At 44.5% G+C, this 22,314-nt stretch overlaps 1 protein-coding gene across 1 annotated transcript in view; it reads right to left on the reverse strand.

Annotated features, from left to right (window-relative positions):
• Positions 1-22,314, reverse strand: part of CCDC112 (coiled-coil domain containing 112) — a 1,199,833-nt gene that overhangs the window by 438,894 nt on the left and 738,625 nt on the right. The window contains exon 7 of the mRNA XM_044059045.1: positions 20,483-20,899. Within this exon, the coding sequence (XP_043914980.1) occupies positions 20,483-20,899 (417 nt within the window). The remainder of the gene's footprint in view (positions 1-20,482; positions 20,900-22,314) is intronic.

The raw sequence follows: 22,314 nt of genomic DNA on the forward strand, positions 1-22,314 counted from the left end.
TAACATCAAATTTGCATATATAATTATGTAACCCCACCCACTCCACTGAAATTGTGGGATACCAACTTTCAAACGCAAACTGAAGAATAGACAACCAAAATATGGTCCCAGACCCTGTAGTAAATGGTAACCATTTTTTTTAAATGTGTAGCAATGATGTTCACTGGGAAGGGAGAAGATGAACCTTAGGATTTTGTTTCTGATGACTTGCAGTATATGGGTTTTATGGTAAAAGTAGGGCATTTAATGGTAGGCAATATTCTAAACTTAGCAAAAGAATTCTATAGTTTGCTAGTACCTCCAAAAGTCATTCTCCATTGCCTACTGATCAGTGGCATAGCTAGAGCTTGTGCCACCTGGGGCTGTCTTAGACTTTGCCACCCTTCCCCCCTCATAAAATCATGGTCGAATGGGGCCCCCCATACACAGCCCTCCCCCATGCCGCCATTCTAATGTCTCATTACTTTGCTATTTCTCCCAGTTTACCATAAAAGTACAGTTGTGTACCTACCATAAATGTAGATGTTCGAGTGTCTTCACTGTTGCAGTCATTACACTTGGGTTATCCTGCTGGCAGGCGACCCCTAGTCGGCCCGGGTTCCAAAGTTTTGGTCCGCCGTCAGTGGCTGCTGCCTCTTCCCTAGCGTCAGTGCGCCAGGGGTATAAAAGTTGCAACCAATGCCATTTTCTTCAGTTTTTCTTGCCCCAGATGTCAGGTGCCCCCAGATATGAAGGTTGTAAAGATAAGAATATGCCAAACAACTATGCATATATTACTATAAACATTTCCTTCTTCTAAAAGCAAATACACCACATAGGTTGTATAGAGTTGAGAAGTACAGAATAGTCCCAGCAAAGAGGGGGATGGTGGGTGGGTAACCAGGACTGCAACAGTGAAGACACTCAAGCATCTACATTTATGGTAGGTACACAACTGTACTATGTTCATCGTGTTTCACTGTTGCAGTCATTACACTTGGGTAGAATCCCAAAGCTGAGGTAGGGTGGCTGGGTCTAGATTGGATTTGGTGAGGCTAACAAGCCCTGCAGAACTGCAGTGGCAAAGCCTGCTCTGGATTTGGAGTAGAGAGGTAGGTGGTAGTGCTTGGTAAAAGTGTGCACTGAGCTCCAGGTTGCAGCTTCTAATATGTCTTTGGTTGGTACCCCTCTGAGGAAAGCTGCTGAAGTGGCTGCTGCTCTGGTAGAATGAGGCCTAATGCCCTTAGGCACAGATTTGCCATGTTGTGCATAACAGAAGTGGATGCAGTGTCCTATCCATTTGGAGATTGTCTGCTTTGTAATAGATTTTCCTTGTGATCCTGCAGCATATGCTACAAACAGTTGCTCAGTTTTTCTGAAAACTTTTGTTTTGTCCAAGTAAAATCGTAGCTGCCTGTGTATATCCAAAGAGTGCAGAAGTCTTTCCCCTTTGTTCTGGGGATTTGGGTAGAAAGTAGGCAAATGAATAGTTTGGTTCAAGGCCACATTGGTGACCACTTTTGGCATGGATGTTGGGTTCATTCTTAAAGAAACCCTGTCCTGGTGAAAAATGAGGAAAGGTTCCACAGCCATCAATGCCTGTAACTCTGAAACTCTTCTTGCTGAAGTTATTGCTAGGAGCAGAGCAGTTTTCCATGACAAGAATTTTAGATCAGCTGTGCTGGCTGGTTCAAATGGAGGCAGTGTTAGTTTTTCTAAAACAAAATTGAGGTCCCAAGTAGGTACTGGTGCTCTCCTAGGGGGTCTTATATTCTTTGCCCCTCTGAGGTACTGTCGTAGTAGAGGATGTGAAAAAATAGGAGGATCCGTATTGTAATGAGCTGAAATGGCAGAGGCATGGATTTTAATAGACGAAAAAGATAGGCCTTTGTCCAACATCTGTCAGGTATTGCAAAATGTGAGGCATATTAGGGACCAGTGGGTCAAGCCCTTGTGCCTGGTTCCAAGCACAGAATCTCTTCCATGTTTCTACATAAGATTTCCTAGTGCTGGGTCTCCTGGCCTCCAAATTTACATCCATAACAGTTTTAGAGAGAGGTGCAGTCTGAGTGGCTACATTATCTGCCATGCTGCCAGGTTTAAGGTTCTGAGTTGACTGTGCAGAATCTGATTGCTTTGCTGTGTCAGAAGATGAGGGATTTGAGGTAAAGGCCAAGGTGGGCCTTCGGACAAAATCTTTAGGATTGGGTACCAGTGCTGGCGTGGCCAGTCTGGTGCAATCAGGATCATTTTTGGCCTCTCTTGTCTGACTTTTAGAAGCACCTTGGTGAGAAGAGGCATCGGAGGGAAGGCATAGACTGTCAGGTTTTTCCAGCTGAAAGATAGAGCATCCACTTTCCATGCTTGAGAGTGATAAGTCCTTGTGCAAAATTTCTGTAATTGGCAATTGTGAGGGGAGGCAAAAAGATCTATGTCTGGGCATCCCCACTCCCTTGTTATCATGTTGAACACTTGTGGATTTAGCTTCCATTCGAGAGGATCTGTGAGATTTCTGCTGAGTTCATCTGCCAGTGTATTTTTTGTTCCTGGCAGGAATTGTGCTTGCAGATGTACCTGGTCGGTCAGTGCTGTGTTCCACAAAGTCATGGCTTGTCTGCATAGGGGATAGGAATGTGTGCCCCCTTGCTTGTTTATGTACCACATAACTGTGGTATTGTCCGTCTTTATTAATAATTGTCCTGGATGTATTAGGTCCTTGAAGGCTGTCAGGGCATTCTGTACCGCTAGCATCTCTTTTTGATTGATGTGAAGATGCATTTGTTCCTTGGGCCATGTGCCCTGAATACATTTTCCTGCCATATGTGCTCCCCAGGCATAATCCGATGCATCCGTTGTTATTGTCTGCCTGACTGTAGGTAAGGTGAAAGGCTGTCCCTTGTTGTGGTGACAGGCCTGGGACCACCATTGAAACTCCTGTTGTAGGCAGGGAATCAAGGTTATGATTGTCTCTAGGCTGTGACAATGCTGAGTCCAAACAATTTTTATATACCATTGTAGTTTCCTCATATGCAGTTTGGCATATGGAATTAGTAGTATGCAAGATGCCATGAAACCCAGAGCCTGCAGAAGTTTTCTTGCAGGGAGCTGGGTCTTTGTTGCCATCATTTGAAAGTAATGAGTCAGTTGCCTTTGTTTGTCTGGCGTGAGATAAGCCATCTGGGCAGTTGTATTTAAGCTTGCACTCAGGAATATTATCTCTTGAGAGGGCACTAGTTTTGATTTATTTTCGTTTACTGTGTACCCTAGGCAAATTAGCAATCTTTTTACAAACGCCAGGTGCTTTAGAAGAATGTCCTTGCTCTCTGTTTGACTAAGGCAGTCATCCAAGTAGGGATATATTTAAATTCCTTTTTGTCTGCAAAATGCAATTACTGGTGCCAAGCATTTTGTGAAGACCCTGGGCACAGTAGATAAGCCAAAGGGCAGTGCAGAGAATTGGTAATGCATTGAGCCTGCTATAAATCTGAGGTATCTTCTTCATGATTGTCTGATTGGGACGTGCAGGTATGCCTCCTTGAGATCCAAAGTAACTAGCCAAGCCTATTTGCCCAGCATGGCCAGAAGTTGTTGCAGTGTTAACATTTTGAATTTTGGAACATCCAGGAAAGTATTTAGGATTGACAGGTACAGTACTGGTCTCCAGGCTTTGACTTTTCTGGGTACTAGGAAAAGTCGTAAGTAAAATCCTTGGCCCTGTTCTTCTTGTGGAACTTTTTAAATAGCTCCCATATCCATAAGAGCAGTAATCTGTTTTTGTGCCTCTGCCCATTGGTGTTATGGCAGGTTTGGCATACCTTTTGGTTTTGGAAGCATGTGGAAGTGGAACCTGTACCCTTGAGAAACTATATTCAACACCCATTGGTCTTGGGTGATCATGTGCCAATTTTTTGAGAAAAGTGCTAGCTTTTCCCCTAGGGGTGCTGTCAATTGGTAAGAGCTTGGCATTTGCAGAGGGAAGTCATTGTGACTGTTTCCTATAGGGTTGTGATTTGTCTTCCCCTCCTTTGGGGGCTGAAGCACCCCATTGTTTAGGTCTGTAGTAGTCTTGGGGCTGAGATCTGCCTCTTGGGCGTCTGTATCTGCCTCTTTGTGGCCTGTCTGGAAAGGACCAATTTTTTGAAGGCCAGTTTCTGCTAAATCTAGGTGGTTGAACCTGTAAAAAATATTTCGCAGTTTGCATTGACTTTGCTTTATCCTCCATTTTCTTTAACACCTCCTCTGCCTTAACACCAAACAAAGTATCATGCTGTAGTGGAGCATCCAATAATTTTACTTTAACATGGTCAGGTAAACTTTATTCTTTCAACCAAGCATGTCTTCGAATAACTGAGCCTGTAACTGCGGCTCTACAAGAAGCCTCTAATGAATCAAAACCACATTGCAGAGTATGCTTTCCCACTTGTTCAACTGCATGCAATAAATCCTGCATTTCTTTACTGTCAGGACCTTCTATATTTGTAACCATTTTCTGCTTTAACAATGACATGAGATACTGTTGATATTTAAGCATGTGAAACTGACAGTTTAAAGCTCTTACAGCTAAAGCAGCTAAAGCTAAAGTGTAAACTTTTTCCCCCATCTGTCCAGAGCTCTGGAATCCCTATCTGAGGGGACAGGATTTTTGGCAGTGCAAGCTTTAACCCCTTTAGGACCCTGAGAAATAGTTTCTGGGTCTGCAGCAGGGTTTTTGTAAAGAAATTTATGAGAGTCAGGGACCCTGAGGCAATAAAAGGAAATCTCTGAGCCTTTTCTTGGATTCTGAGTAATCCTGGCTCTCCCAATGGAAATGCTCCCTCGTGGTGTGCAGGGTTTCCCCAAAAGAGTAATCCTCAGGCAGTGAGGCTGAAGGAATGGGCTCTTCAGCATCAGAGTCCTCATAGGGAGGGAGAGAATAGCCCTGGTCAGAAGAAGAATCAGAAGAAATGGAAACCTGATCAGAGGAATCATAATCAGTGCCTTGCCTAGGCCTTTTGTCAGGAGGGGATGGGAGCCCCTGATTAAAGTAATAAGGTCTTCAGCCATTTTAAGCATCTGTTTCTTTGGCATGGATGACTGTTCTGGAGAATTCTGCACTTGTTTCCTTGTCTTTAATGGTGTTTTTGACTTTGCCTTTGCTGCTGTAGTAGCTTTAATTGTAAGCTGTGTAGGTCTGAAAACACCCTCAGAAGCCGGTGCCTGTTCAGCGGCTCTGGACCCATCTGAGGGTATATTTTCCATAGGCCCAGTACCTTGAGTTTCCACAGGCCTCTGTGTCTCCACGTGGCTGTCGGTAACGGCCTGTGGCTCTGAGGTAGCGGGTGTCAGGGGCTGCGAAAGCATCTCACTGAGAACCGGCGAGTGGCCTAGAAGAGGCTTCGTCGTCGGTTTTGGACCTCGGATGCCTGTCTTTTTCTTTGTCATTGCGTTTTTTATACATTCCGGTCGTCGGTTGTTCCAATGGCATTATATAATTAAATCTTCATCCAAAATAATGCAAAGCAAAATCAAACCGACATTTAATAGTGCGTTTATTGAATCTAGCACAAAACTGACAACTAGTAACGTCGTGGTCAGGGCCTAGGCAAGGAATGCAGTAAGAGTGAAAGTCCTTATGAGGTATTTGCTTCCCACAAGAAATACAATTATTAACTTTTACTGACATCGGTCTGGAGCAAGAAAAAGTTTCCCCAATGGGGTACTTAGCTTTATTGAAGACTTCGGTTCTGAAATTCAATTTTGAAAATCTCAGGAGTCGGCCGACCGGCACTTGCTAACTGGTTTGCTTCAGGTACCACGTGGCAAGAAAGACTGAAGAAAATGGCGTCGGTTGCAACTTTTATACCCCTGGCGCACTGATGTCAGGGTAGAGGTGATAGCCGCCGACGCCGAACCAAGACTTTGGAACTCGGGCCGACTACGGGTCGCCTGCCAGCAGGATAACCCAAGTGTAATGACTGCAACAGTGAAACACGATGAACATCACTGTAATATGCATACTGCTTACTTCTATAATGATTATCTGCATTACATTTAAAACTTTTATTTTACATTTTATAGCACAAACACTAATAGACATCTGCTGAACAAAGCAATACAGTCTCACAATGAAAACAGACTTACCATTAAAAATTCTCTGTCCTTGAAACAGCACTGAAACCCACATTCAAAAAAAAAAAACATCCTGCCAGTGGAGGATAAAGATTACCTGTGGGCTGTTTTCAAATCATAGGCCCCTTGCACTTGAAACATCTTGATACACCTTCCTGATTCTATTAAATTATATTCCTTGTATAATACAGCACACTTGTTAAAACGCATTTTAAATTTGTTTTGAACATTTTTCCAGTAAGCAATGAAACAAAATGCATGAACCAATAATGACAAAACTGCCCAATTCAGAGCATTTCCATAATAAAAGTCTACTCAAAGTTCTAAAATCCACCAGTATCAGTAAATATTCACAATCTCTGCAGAAGTAAAAGTTATCTAAATAATTCCACATTAAAGAGATCTGTAGCTAATGAAGAGGTTGCTGCTCGCAAGCAACTTTATATTTCAATGTTTCATCAACAAATAAAGTGTCTGTTGCCCCTGAGGAATAAATTGCCTACGTAACATTAAAAAAAATATGATAAGCTAGTAAAATTGCAACAGGGAATGGATGGCAAACTGAAAACAGGTCAAGTCCACAGCCAAAACCAAGAAAACGTCCAATACGGCAAACTCCACCAGAAGCAAGGGTTAAAGCAAACATCTTTATTACACAGAATAAATCTGAAGAAGTTAAAACATATTGTAGATGAAAGTGTTTAACCTTTTATTTTGTTTAATAAAGACGTTTGCTTTAACCCTTGCTTCTGGTGCATTTTGCCGTATTGGACATAACCTGATAACAGGTTCATAGTAACTAGGTATCTCCGCAAATTAGGACATTCTGAGAACTGCAGCATCCACCCCCTTTAAGATACAACACAGTACAGTATCAGCAATCCATCTGCATACTGTGGGAGTAGAACCCACAGCCTTCTGCATCAAAAATAATTATTCTATCTGTTGTGCTACTAACAACACAAAGAGACTTGGCATAAGCAGCACTAAACATATCTCTCACTGAAGAACTATGCAGCACAAGAAATCTGGAAAAAGCCAAAATTTACTGGGGGGGGGGGGCAAAGACTCAAAAACCAGGGCAGGGAAACATTTTAAACATTACTTGTATAATCTTGAAAAATTGCTACAATAAAATGTTTTCTGTTACCATGCCTTTCCTGACAGATAGGGAGACTGAAATTTAAATGGATATCATTATTTAGTGAGTTCAGTTCTCAGGGCGGCCACGGTGGTGCAGCGGTTAGTGTTTTCACCTCACAGCAAGAGGTTCTCCGGTTCGATCCTCGGCTGGGGTGCCTTCTGTGCAGAGTCTGCATGTCCTCCCTGAGGTTGCATGGGTTTCCTCCAGGTGCTCCAGTTTCCTCCCACATTCCAAAGACATGCTGTAGGTGGATTGGACACTCCAAATTGGCCCTAGGTGTGAGAGAGTGTGTGTGTGTGTGCCTTCTGTGGAAGGTTGGGTGCCGGGCTCGCAACTCGACACCATAAAAACTCCACTGCCAATCATGAGCGGACAGGTGATCCGCTATGGTGACCCCTAACCAGGAAAAGCCAAAAGAAGAAGTAGTAGTGAGGTCAGTTCTCAATGACTTGCAAGAAAACCACAAATTTTAAGAGGAACACACCACACACACACACACACACACACACACACACACACACACACACACACCTGTGAAAAATCAATTACACTTACTTTATTCACTCTGTACACCTCCAATATTTAAAGTAACAAGGAACAATTCATTGACTGGGGCATTACCAGCTCTTTGAAAGTTATCACATAAAATATAAGGCATAATGTTTAACGTATTTTTTTTTTAGTTCTTACTTATTCAGGATTTTTTATGTTGTAATATAGATTGATATTTGTGAAATTTCCAAATGGGCGCAGTGCCTAATCATGACAAGAGCCTCACTTTGTGTGTCATATAAACAGATTGCAATTTCTAATGAATGGCAATAGTTATTAAGATATATGTAGACCTATATCTTACTTTCTGAGAAAGCATAATTAAATGACTTCCTATGACTCCTGTGTACATTGCGGTGGTGGTGCTGTGGTAGCATTGTCGCCTCACAGTAAGACGCTGTCCGGTTCGATTCTCAGCTAGAGCGTCTTCTGGGTGGAGACATGCGTGAATGGCCGTACCTTCGTTGAAGGTTGTGCATCAGGGCTGGCAACTCGGCACGTAAAAACCTACTGTCAATCATTAGCGGACCGGAGTTCTGCTGTGGCGGCCCCTAAATGGGAAAAGCCGAAAGACACAGCAGCATGACTCCTGTGTACACCCTCATGAAACACAAAAGAGCAAGAAGGTGTTAAAATACCAAATATTAACCTTAATATTTCTAATAAAAAAGCTTGAACATGGCCATTTGAAGCACAGACATTGGTCATGTGATGTAGTCAGCTCTGTTTTTAATTTTTTGGTATCATTCACCAGGAAAAGATTTATGGGTCATAATAAGAAATGTCTGCATGGGTACTAATTTGAGTTGATTATTAGGCATCCCATTAAGCAAAAAATAATCATAAATATGCCAATTTTTGTTCTAACAGATATAATCACACTTAGCCCAGTGCCTTAAATTAATTTCCTGCTGACAACTCTGCTGGAACATAGGAAACAGATACTGCATATATTTGTTAACCCTTGGATTACAAGTAGGGTATCACATCCAGTATACCTGTCTTGAATTAACATGAAAACAGTATGCAGCCTTCCCACATTTTGTAACTGCAAACAATATGCAATACTTTTCATATTATTAAGTGCAGACAGACAACACATGGATATGTTAACTAACACATATACGCACCCACCCACCCCCTAGTCTGAATAACGAGCAATACAATAGTAAAAGAGCACTCAGTCTGAGTCTGAATAACGAACAAGGGAAGCAGAGAACCTCTCTGGGACTGGCAGCAATAAAGCACTCTGTTTAATTCCACAATGCATACCTGCCAGTCTGAATAATGAGGGGGCAGCAAAACACAGCACTGACGTCTAGTCTGAGCAGTATAATAAGAAGTTATGTACCTACCATAACGTTCCATGTTAGTTGTCTTCTCTCGCCTTCTTTCTTGCTTGATGGGTTCGGAGCCGATCCCTCGGCTCCGACTCGGCACTTGCTAAGCTCGAGAGTCACTTTTACCAGCTCGAGGCAGCCCCATATCCCATGATGCAAGGCGGTAAGTACCCAGATCTCGTTTGTTGACAAAGGGCAACAGCACCAAGCATAAAATACTTCCAAAAGGAAGAAAGAAAACTTACAGATGGAAGAAGGACCAGGTCTGAATGGTCTTCAGCATAACAGTTTCTTATAACAAGGTCTGACCAGGCCAGGGGGAAGGAGGGAGGGTCGCAAGAAAGAAGGCGAGAGAAGACAACTAACATGGAACGTTATGGTAGGTACATAACTTTTTAATTTTAAGTTGACAATCTCCTTCATTCTTGCTTGATGGGACCGTCCTAGCACCTCTATCCTGGGTGGCTCAATGGAACAAACTCTTGAGGACTGTAGAGCCAAAACTGGCTCTGTCCCTGGAGGCCAAGTCCAATTTGTAATGGGAAACAAAAGTGTGAGGAGTGGCCCAAGTGGCGCTGCACAAATAGTGTCTAAAGGAAGTCTAGCTTGAAAAGCTGTAGAAGTAGCTAAGCTCCTAGTTGAATGTGCTTTAGGTTTTGAGCACAGCTGTTTTCCCCTGAGCAGATAAATTTCAGAGATGACCGAAGAAAGCCATCTAGACAAAGTCACTTTGGAAACAGGAAGGCCTTTTTTATTATCCGCATAGGAAACAAAAAGTTGATCAGATTTTCTAAATTTTTGTTCTGTCCAAATAATATCTAAGTTGACGGTGGACATCAAGATAATGTAGCTTTTGTTCAGCTCTATCTGAATAGTTAGGGAAAAATACAGGAGATCAATGGATTGATTTAAATTGTTCTTTGAAGCGACCTTAGGCAAAAAGGTTGGGTTAGTTCTCAAAGATACTCTGTCTTTGTGAAAAACCAAATAGGGGGGTCGAACCGAAGAGCATGAAGTTCAGACACCCTCCTGGCGATGTAATAGCCACTAGGAATAAAGTTTTCCAAGAAAGATATTTCAGGGAACAAGAAGCAGCTGGCTCGAAGGGGAAGAATCAAGGATGTCAGCACTAAATTTAGATCCCACTGAGGAGGAGGATTCCTGATTGGAGGCTTTAGTAGGAAAATTCCTTTCAAGAAGGCCCTGCAGAGCCTATGGGACATAATATTATGATCTGCTATCCCGACATGAAAATTGGAAATAGCAGCCAATTGAACTCTGACTGTGGAAGAAGAGGAGCCTGCATGAAAAATCTCTGCTAAGAAGTCCAGGACTGCCTGAACAGGGGCAGTAAAAGGATCAATATTCTTGGCCTTAGCCCAATAAGAGAAACGTTTCCATTTGCTTGTATAAATCCTCCTGGTAGAAGATTTTAGTGAAGCTACTATGATGTCTCTAACTGGGTTAGAGATCAAAGGAAGCCTGGCTAAGGAAGGAAGTGGAGCAACCATGCTGTGAGGTTGAGAGAAGGGACAGACCGATGCAGCTGACCCGATTGGTGAATCAGAAGATCTGGCACTGGGTCCAGATGCCACGGCTGCACCAAAAGGTGATGATGGAGGAACGGGAACCAAACTTGTCGAGGCCAGTAAGGGGCAATGAGAATCAATTTGGCTCTCAAAACGGTAGCTTTCTGGATAACCTGAGGGATCAGAGGAAATGGAGGGAAGGCATAAAGAAGTCCCTGGGGCCAATCCTGGGTCAGAGCGTCTCTGGGGGGATGGCCTGATAGAGGGAAGAGGCAGAAGAAGTCTGGACATTTGCTGTTTTGGGGAGTAGCAAAAAGATCGCAACATGGACGACCCCATTCCAGAAAAATCTCTTCCGCTATAGATTGCTTGAGAGACCACTCATGAGGCATGAGAATAGCTCTGCTCAATCTGTCCGCTACAATGTTGGTTTTCCCAGGGATATGCGTTGCTACCAGAAACCGATGAGAGGAGATCGCCCATTGCCATAGTCTGAGCGCTTCTCGACACAAGGGGTAGGACTTGGTTCCGCCCTGTTTGTTGATATACCAAACTACAGACATGTTGTCTGTGTGGACTGCAATTGTCCCTACGGGAAGAAAGTCGTTGAGGGCTTGCAACGTTAAAAGCACTGCTCTCATCTCCAGGACATTTATGTGCAGATGGTACTCGAACGGCTGCCACGTCCCATGAACCATCCTGCCCTGATAATGACCCCCCACCCGATCAGGGAGGCATCCGTGGTGACAGTGGCTATCGGGGATGGGGGTACAAAGTACCTGCCTTGGTGAACCTGAGGAGATGTGATCCACCAGGCAAGATGATCTTTGCATGTCTGTGTCACCAGAATCTGGTGACGCATTGGAAGTTGTTGGTATGACCATTGTGTGAACAGCATCCACTGAAGAAGGCGCATGTAGAATCGAGCCAGGGGAAGAAGAGTAATGGCCGCAGCCATGAGACCTAATACCTTTAGAACCATTCTGGCCTGTACTTTCTTGTTGGCCAGAATGATCCTGATATGACTCTGAATGTCTGAAACTCTTTGATCTGTAAGGGTAGCTGACATCCGAACAGTGTTTAAGTTTGCGCCTATGAAGGTAATAGACTGGCAGGGCAATAAGGATGACTTTTGAAGTTGATCGAGATGCCCAAATGAGAACAAAGGTTTATTGTGTAATCCCTGGCTTGTATAAGCTGATGCCTGGTGGTGGCTGACAGGAGCCAGTCGTCGAGATACGGAAACACCTGGAATCCTTGACGCCTCAGGTGAGCCGTGACCACTGCCATGCATTTGGTGAACACTCTGGGGCTGTAGTGAGACCAAAGGGCAGGGCTCTGAACTGGAAATGACTGGACCCCAGCCGAAAGCGGAGAAATCTCCTGGAGCGTCTGTGAATCTTGATGTGATAGTACGCATCCTGAAGATCTATTGAGCACATCCAGTTGTCCTTCTGTAAGAAGGGCAGAATTGACTGAAGAGTGACCATTCGAATCTTGTCTTCTTGACAGACTTGTTGAGTCTGCTGAGATCCAATATTGGTCTCCAGTCTCCCGTCTTTTGGGGACCAAAAGAACCTTGAGTAGATTCCGGGCTCTGAATGGTCTGTTGTAACTGGCTGAATGGCTCTTTTGCAGTAGTTTTGAGACTTCTAACTCTGCAATTTCCCTTAGACCGGGTGGTACATCTGGAAGGGAACTTGAGGGGAAGGGACTTTCCTCGAAAGGAATTATGTAACCCTTGGATATGATCGACTGTACCCATCTGTCTTGAGTGAGGGAATGCCAGGCTTCTGGGTACAGTGATAATCTTCCCCCGACTGCCTCCAAGGAGGGACAGCCGGGCAACATCTCAGGGATGCTGAAAGGGCTTGTCAGAGAGAGGCTCTCTGTTTCCTGGTTCTTCGGACCCCCTCTGCCTCTAGAGCGGCGTCTGTTGTTGTTACCCCCTCTGCCTCTAGGGGTAAACTGACCACGTGAATCCGGCATGACTCCTTGGGGTTTACGGAACCACATCTTCCCACCTTTCTGTCCTTTGGGATAAGGTCTAGAAGGGGTGGAAAAACGGACTCCTACAGCAGAAAGAGTCTTGCCGTCCTGTTCGCACCTGGTCAAGGTTTCCTTCACCTGAGGGCCAAACAAAGCTGACCCATCAAAGGGAGAATTTGTGAAGGACGCCTTAAAGGGATCCGCAAAATCACATAGCCGCATCCAGGCTTGGCGTCTAAGAGCCACACCTGTACCTGCGGCTCTACTCGCTCCATCAGCAGCATAAGATATTAGCCGCATGGAGGAGTTTGCAATGGAATTGAGGGTTCCTAGCTGTGAAGCAATTTTTTCTTGAGCCCCTGCAGCTGTAGGATCCTGAACTACTTCACCCAGCTCCTTAAGGATATCCCTCTGGAGTCTGGTGAAGTGACATAGGTAATTCAGCGAACGCATAGCAAAGGTCGCTGAGGAAAACATCCGCTTACCGTACCTATCCATGGTCCTAGAGTCCTTATTAGGAGGATGGACAGGTACGGAAGGATCTGCAAGTTCCTTTTTGGTGGCCGTAGCCACCACCATGGCATCAGCGGGGACACCCTTAGTGAGGAATTGCTTGTCACACGGGGCAGAGATAAATTTTGAAGGCCTCCTAGGGACTGGCTCTACAGAGTCAGGAGCTGCCCACGCCTTTCGTGCAATAACCTGCATAAGGGGTCGAAGGCGGAGACACCCAGGAGGTGGAGGGCCGAGATCCAAACGCCTCTAGGTATACTGACTCATCCTCAGAGGGATTGTTGGTGGGCCAGTTTCCCCTCTGTTTAAGGAGTTCTAGGATGTCTGAGAAGGAGACATCCTCAGAGGGGATCTAGGGGATCCCTCTGACTCATCAAAGTCAGTATCCGAAGTGACAGACTCGGGGGAGTCTACATGTTTCCTCTTACAAGTCCTCTTCCTAGGAGGATCTCCCGAAACATCAGGAGAATCCTAGGAAGAGGGGGAAATTCCCAATGGGGAAACCTGAGGCGGAGGATTTCTGGGTCCTGTAGCAAGAGAAGTGGCAGAGATGTCAACAGGTACTATCGAGGGAGGAGCTACGGGAACAGACTGCTGACTGATACCAGTGGCCAGCACACTCTTCATCACCTCGAATGCTCCCCTCCCAGGCAGGTCCGAGAAAACCCGTTCCGAAGAACTAGGAACTCCAGGGACCACCGAAAGGGAAGTCTCCGAGGCAGATGTCGGAGCCGAGCTCACCAAGGCCGAGGCTCCAAGGGGAACAGCGGGTTCGGACAAGGGTCCGATGCCACTCACCCCCTCGGAGGAGACCACGGAAGCCCGACCACCGAATCCCTCTAAGGAAGGTCTCGAAGAGGAGATAAGAGTAGAGGCTGAAGGAACAGAAGGGGGTATCCGTCCTCCAGCCGTAGCAGTAACCATTCCCGAAGACTCCAACTCCAAGCTCTGGGGTAGAGTTGAAGGAGGAACTGTAATGGGGTGTGGAGCAATAGTCGTCTGTTGAGACGGACTATGTAACATTTGGGCCAGTACCTGTGACTTAAGTAATCTGCTGACCACTCTCTCTAGGTCATGGTCTGACAGTCTGGATGACCTTGAAGATCGGCTCCGATGGCTCCGTTCCGAAAGAAGAGGTGAAGCCGGAGCTGAGAGTATCGGCTCCAAGGAAGGAGACCTCGACCTCTTCCTGGAATGAGCCATCGGAACCGATACTATAGATCCTGTCGGAGCCGACTTATCGGAGCCGACAGGAAGCCTCGATGTATCGGCTCCAGCCGGAGCCGATACAGCCACCAAAGTAACGGTGTCGGAGCCGATCGGAGCCGACACCGATGCCTGTGCCACATGGGGGTCGAAACCGATCGGAGCCGACACCGAAGTGGTCAATGCAGATTCGGCACCGATAGCCATCGGTGCCGAAGGCTTTGTTAAGCCAGAATCGGCTCCAGCCGGAGCCGATCTCGACTCGGAACGAGTCGGAGCCGAGGCCGCAGGCTTAGACACAGAAGCCTGGGCCTTGGAAGATTTTGCTGATTTAGATGGAGCCAACTTAGCCGGAGAGCCCTCCGGCTTAAGAAGGCCCCTAAGTATCAGCTTGTTGCGTCTTTCCTGCAGGACTCTCTGGCTGAAGGAATGACAAATAGCACAGGAGTCCTGCAGGTGAAGAGGCCCCAGGCAATACAGGCAAGAAGTGTGACCGTCTGTCAGAGACATCTTCTGACAGCACGAGTCACACTTCTTAAAACCTGAGACCCTCTCCTTTGACATGGTGCTTACAAAACACACACACACACACCAGTCAAAAAATTAACTTAAATAAAATACCAAAAGGTATTCCTATAAAACAAACACACACACCCTAACAGGGAGGGGATGGGATGGGTAAAGTTTGACTAAAAAAAATCAGAAAAGACAGGGATTTTCTGTCAGAAAATGTAAATAATAAACTTATAACTAACAATTAAGGGTTTTCTTACAAAAAAGGGGCTTAACTATCAAAAAGTGAATCACTTACCAGGAGCTGGTAAAAGGAGGACCTCATAAGCGAAGCGGCAAACGAGATCTGGGTACTTACCGCCTTGCATCATGGGATATGGGGCTGCCTCGAGCTGGTAAAAGTGACTCTCGAGCTTAGCAAGTGCCGAGTCGGAGCCGAGGGATCGGCTCCGAACCCATCAAGCAAGAATGAAGGCGAGATTGACAACTTAACATCTACCGTTAATCGCACATACACTCCCCTAGTCTGAATAACGAGCAATACAATAGTAAAACAACACTTATTTGAAGTCTGAATAATTAACGAGGAAACCTCTCTGGGACTGGCGGCAATAAACCATTCTGTTTAATTACACACGCACACACACACACACACACACACACACACACACACACACACACACACACACACACACACACACACCTGCTAGTCTGAATAATGAATAAAGTGGAAGCAAAACACAGCACTGAAGTCTGAACACTACAAGGGAACCATTCTGCTCTGGCAGCAATAACTACAGTAGAACAGCACATAAGCAGATAAAACAGGACTGGCAGTAATAAGTACAGTAAACCACTTTGCTTAACCGCACACACACCTGCTAGTCTGAAATGAGGGAATCACTCAATCAGTAAATGGGACCGGCAGCAATAACTACAGGAAAAAAAAAAAAAACACAGCACTGAAGTCTGATTAACGAGGGAACCACTCTGCTTAACTGCATGCACACACACACACACACACACACACACACACACACACACACACACACACACACACACTCCTCCCCTAGCTAAGCTATGCACTGAATAATAACGGAATGAAACGGAATCCCTCTGCTTAATAGAATAACTAAATCGCACACAGTATCAGATAAAACTGAGTGGAGCAGACGGACTGGCACAGCAATGACTAAGTAAAAACCACAGCAACTGATTCTGAATAATGATTTTTTATAACAAGCAAAACATACTTTTGCTGCACTGAATGATGAACCACACTCTTCTGCTGTTACCACTATGCTGCTATTCCAAAAAAGTTCAAAATAACAGTCCAAAAAAGCTGATGTCATTCATGCACGCCCCCTGTAGGCTGGTGATGCTTGGTGACATCAGCCATAAATTTAAAAATGAACAAAAACAAATAAATAAATAATAAAAAAAAAATAGTGAATCAAAAGGGCCAGTCGGGAATTGTTGGCACCCCATTATTTTGCCCTCAAAAATGGTAAACACCAAGGAATTTGGTACAGTTGAGAGGTATGTCCACTACCCAAAGGGGAGGTACTTCAGAAGAGGCCAAAAAAAGGAGAACCACACCTCATGAGGCCAGAAAGGTGATATGAAGATCACAGCTACTTTGCAGTGGGCTGCCTTCTGAAGAAATTCTACAGTCAAAGGAACTAGGGGGATAAGCGTAAAGGGCCAAAGAAACATCAAAGTGTACAATGTACATGGATGACTGTCTAGGAGGGGGAACTAAGCCGTAATAGCTGCTGTACTTGCTGTTGGATAGGTTGAGGAATAGGTCACAACACAGACTTCCCCAGCTCCCAAAAATTCAAGCATTACCCTCTTGGATTTAGGGACCTCTCATGGGGAAGCAGAATTCTCCTGCTGAGACTGTTGGCCAGAATGTTGGAGTTCCCTGGTATATGCATATCAACCAGAAATCATTGAGAAAAAAATTGCCCATTGCCAAACCCTCATGGTCTCTCAGCAAAGAGGATATGAACATGTTCTCCCTTCTTGTTGGGATACCAGACAAAGGCATATTACCTGTTTGTACTGCAATCACATCTCTGGGAAGGGTGTCCTGAAAAGCCTGCAGTGCAGGGACAGCTCTCATCTCCAGAACACTGATGTGGATGTCAGCCTCCACAGAAGACCAGGAGCCTTGAACTATCTTCCCTTCCAAATGCCCCCCCCCCCACCCGAGAAGGGAGGCATCCACAGTGACAATGGACAAGGGAGTTGGAACAACAGTCTCCTGTTTTTCAATAAAGGAGGCTGCAACCACCAATGAATTTGATTATGACAAACCCTCATTAACTGTATTGGAAAAATCCATTGAGTGGATTAAGAAAGACCCTCTATAATGTCAGAGTCCATTGCAAAGCCCTCATATTATATCTGGCTAAAGGAATAAACTCTGTGGATACTGCCGTATGACCTCTAAGTGTTTCATAACTATATGAGCTGGAGGCTTTGAGATTGCAAGCACTGACAAGGCTGAGCATGATGGCGGATTACTCTGGAGTTCAGAAGTCTGGCAATTTGACGGACTGTATCTCAGAGACAACCTACGAACTCTAATACCTGAACAAGCTGTAGGCACCACTTTAGGTAACTGTCTATAATGCCTAAGTGGTCTCATAACTGGAATAAGGTAACCAAGGCCATGATCAACAATGCTCTTGTGGGAACAGTAAGTGGTCAATCGTTCAGGTAAGGGAAGACCTAGAATCCCTGCAGTAAGAACAAGGCTGTGACCACTGCCATGCACTTGGTGAACATCTGGTGGGGCTGTTGTGAAACCAAATTGCAGGACCCTGAAGTGATACTGATTGGCCCTCAGCCAGAAGCACAGAAACCTCCTGGAGTGCCTGTCTATCTTTATATGACAGTAGACATCCTTGAGGTCTATCGAGCACATCCAATCGTCCTTCCTCAGCAGAAGTAAGATGGACTGCACTGTGACCATCCAGAATTTGATCTGTTTCATAAAATGATTCAGTTTGCTTAACTCCTTAAATGTAAGGTGGGCTTGAGGTCCTTGTTCTTCTTTGGTACCAAAAAGAATCTCGAATAGACCCGGGATTCTCACTGGTCTTGTAGGACTTCTTGGATGACTCTATTTGCGAGCAGCTTATGAATCTCTACTACTGCTTGCAGTCTCTGACAGGGTAGAACATCTGGCAGACAGTTGTGACAAAAGTTTGGAACCTCTAAGAGGGAATAGAGTAGTCTCTGGATATAAATGTTAACACCCATGCGTCCACAGTGATGGCCTTCCAAGCATCTGTGTGAAGAGACAAGTGACCCCCAAATGCCTCCACAGAGGACAGTCTGGCAACAATTTAGGGTTGCTGAAAGGGCTCGCTGGAGAAAGACCCATGGAAAACCTAATTCTGCAGACTGACAGCATCCATTATGATTCCCCTGTCCTCTGAAGGAACCCTCTAAAGGAACATCCTGACAAGACAGGTATGGCTATCTGAATAAGAGGCATTTGCTCCCTTTTTAATTCCTCAGAAAGATTCATTGAGAGGTGGAGAAAAGCACTCCTAGGGCAGATAGTGTCTTCCTGTCTTGCTAGCTTCTCGTTAGAGTATCTTTAATAACTTTCAACCTGAAAAAAAAGAAGTCATGACACAAGCCATTAACAAAGGATGCATTGAAGCAATCTGCAAAGTTCCATAATCAAATCCAAGTGTGGTGTCACATGGCAATGCCAGAGCCAGCCACTTGGGATGCTCCACTGGCTGCATTAAAAATCAACCTCATGGAATCTTTTCCTTTTAATCTCCTGAGACTACTGCGTCTTAACTTTCCTTGACACTTCAGACACCAGGTGAGGTTGGAGTCTGATCAAGTTTGATAAGTAATTAAGCACCCTTAATGCAAAAGTAGCTGAGGCACAGGAGCTCTTCCCTAAATGATCCAAAGCCTGAGACTCCCTATTCGGGGGGGGGGGGGGGGGGGGGCTGAACCAAAAAGCTCTCTTCAAAGATCTTGTTCTTGGTAGCAGCCACCACAACAGCCTCAATGGCTAACCCTTATTCAATTGTGACTGGCCCTTAGGGAGTGCAAGAATCTTATCAGGCTTCTTTGGGATGGTGTTCACTGGGTCAAATTCTTCCATGCTCTCCAAGACACTAGGTCTATAAGTGCAGCTGGAGGAGAAACCACTCAAGGCGTAGACGGGTCAACACCAAAGTCCCCCAAACATAACAACTCCTCCACACAAGGGGTTTTGGTGGTCAAGTCTCAGCATTGAAGAAGCAGCTCCAATAGATCACCAAATGAGGCATCATCCCATGGAGATTTAGAGGACCCCCTCTCCATCCTTGAGGTCAGTGTCCACTATGAAAGATTCTTCTGGGGAGTCAGGATGTTTCCTCTTACACCTCCTCTTCCCTGAAACCTTCCAGTTCGGTGATGCTGGAGGAGAGGAGAAGAGGCTGTAAGCTCCACTAAGGGAGCAGGATGGAGACCCACTGATACAAGCTGTCTAGCAGCAGAGCAATGACTGGTTGCTGGCCCAGACAGGAAAGGGGATGGGACATCCAGCACATCTCCTGAGAGGAGAACATATCTTCTTTTCTCAAAGGTTGAGGCAGAACCTTGCCTCCCACAGCCAAGGGTCCCAGTATCCGAACATACCAGTGACATTGCCAAGCATGAGGGAGCTACACTTAGCCTTGATGTTGGGACCAGAACCAAGCTGTCAAATGTGCTCCAAATGGGAGAGTGAACCTGACCCACAAACTCCTCCTTCGACTATGTGGGCCCGAAGTCCAGCCAGTCCCCAAGTAGTCAGAATCAATATGACCAAGGAATGTGTCAAAGTTGAAGATGGCCAAGCCATCCAATCCGACACTGAGGGTCGGAACGCAGCTGGATCCAAAGACCTTGGATGCAAAGGGGCCAAGGGAGGAAGCCAGATGGAGCTGAAGGTCTAGGAAATGGACCAGGACCTGAAGAGATAAGGCCTAATTGAATTTGAGTCTGCAAAAAGGACCTCGTTGGCTGGTCCAATTCAGAAGCTTTAATGCTGACCACCTACCTCAACTACCACAGGGATGAAGCAACAAACGGGGGGCTTGGAGTGCTGTTTTGCAGTGGATGAACCCATCTACCAGATCTGAGTCGGGGAAGGAAACAACTCCAGCAACAGCTCTGGTGGACTAGATGGAGAAAAAGAGGATGCTGTCCTACCTGAAGTAGCTCCTTTAAGCAGGAAGGGGTTAGGAAGGCTAGGAGCCTGTGACCTGCCGGCCTTTTGCAGATACTTGGGAATTAGAGGGAGGGGGGATATTCTGCAGAAACTTGGGAATTAGAGGGAGATGGGCATAGGCTTAGAGGAGATCATGGATATATACTACAGTCAACATGAGCAGTATATTTGCTAAATGTACATCCCATTCTACATGTGCACTTATTAACACAGATCCATGCATGAATCCATTAATTAGATTTGGAAGTTGTGCTAATTCCGTGTGTCTGCTAAGGCTGGAAAACAGGTCACCTTTTTTAAAATATAAATTCAGAAATAAATTAGATATGCAAGAATCTAAGTTCAATCATAAGAGAAATATATACTTAACTCTTTCTTGAAACCTAGAGATCTCTTCTGAAGCAGCTTTTCTCCTCTCTTCCTTCTCAGTCTGCTCTATGACTTCTTTTTCTAATCTCTGAAGTGCTTCTTGCTCCTTTTTTTGCCGAATATACTCTTCCACAGCTAGTTTAACTTCCAGCTGGCGCTTGCGTTCTTCTTTTTGCAATCTTTCCCTTTCTAATTCTTCTTCAAGTCTTTTTTCTTTCAATCGTGTAGCTTCTATCTCCTTTTTCTTCTTCCATTCTTCAAGTTGTGCTTGTTTTTCTCGCTTCTCCATCTCTAACCTTTTCTTTTCTGCCTCTTCATAAGCAAGTCGATCTGCTTCAAATTCCTCTTCTGTCTTTTCCTTTTTTTTAAGAATATCCTCCTTTATTTGCTGTTTCTTTGATTTCCACTTTTGAATAGCCTGCACCAGAACAAACCAAAGAAATTAAGTAGCCTTGTTTCAAATCAAAAACTCAGAACAAATAACTTCAAAAATACTCGGTCACTGAGATTAAATGGAACCATCTACCTAAAATGATGTGGCTCACAACCCAGAACAATATACTAAACTTAGCCGATGGAATTAATTCAAAACTCCACTGTAGTCATGCGCCCTGCTGCCCTTTAACATTAACCAATAGAAACATTTCCGTTTACAAAATGTAATCATTTTAATCCTACATGTTAAAAAAATACATTGCATTCAACTTAAATTTGCTCTCAGTCTGTGGCCACATGAATTCAAGTAAGAAAATAGTGGTCTCAGAACTTAAGTTTGTGATGCACTCATCTAAACAGCAGATTTTGAAAGAGAAATATTTCATTATTTACATGCATTACCATAAGATTACTCTTTTCCTTGGTCCCAATGTCAGTATGATTTTCTAAACAGAACCTGTGGTGTGGCTCTTGTTAATGTCAATTTTATGCACAATGTCATTCTGTCAGTCAGCGTATTCACAGTAGGTTGTAGCCTGAACTATCTTCAGTGTGAATGTGAAAGGAACACAATCCTTGTATTGTAAGGTGAAAAATGAGATGAGATGGCCACCTATGGACTGAAAACCTTTCAAAACAATTATAAATAGTATAACTATGCAATCAGCCACAGTATCCTCTGGGGGGAGGGAAGCACAAATGATGACATGCTTCCTGCTAAGAAGTCTGCTCTAACACCATCTGTTGAATAATGTAATATTTAAAATTATGAATTATGATTGCTGAATACACAGGGAAGATGCAACTCTACATCAGGATATTCAAATAAAAATCGCTGAACATAAATCTTTAGAAAAAGATTCACTGCAAGTCTCAGGGGCCTTCACTAAGCTCTAGCTAAAATATGTCTAAGGCTGTACAGTAAATTATTCAGTACATTGAGAAAAACAGGTAAAATTACACAAAGTATGAGTTCACTCTGCTCCTGGGAAAGACTACCTTCAGACACACACACACACACACACACACACACACACACACACACACACACACACACACACACACACACACACACTCTCTCTCTCTCTATATATATATATATATATATATATATATATATATATACACACACACACACACACACACACACACACACATATATATAAATACCCCTAGAACATATTTTCCAGGTTTCTGTTAATGCTCTTAGTAGTTAATGTCCTGTCCCAAGTCCAACATATAAAACATAAAAATAGACTATGTTTTACTAATGGTTATTCTTTTTGTGGTAAGAAGGGTCACATTAGATACTGACAGTCTAGAGGGATGTCTTGGTAGAGCTCAGTATTATCGGATAATACCCTCAAGGTCATTCATAGGATTTGATGGTGGTCTGAC

This window comes from Protopterus annectens, chromosome 17.part0 (assembly GCF_019279795.1).
Source record: "Protopterus annectens isolate FY-2018-M chromosome 17.part0, PAN1.0, whole genome shotgun sequence".
Taxonomy (NCBI): Eukaryota; Metazoa; Chordata; order Ceratodontiformes; family Protopteridae; genus Protopterus; species Protopterus annectens.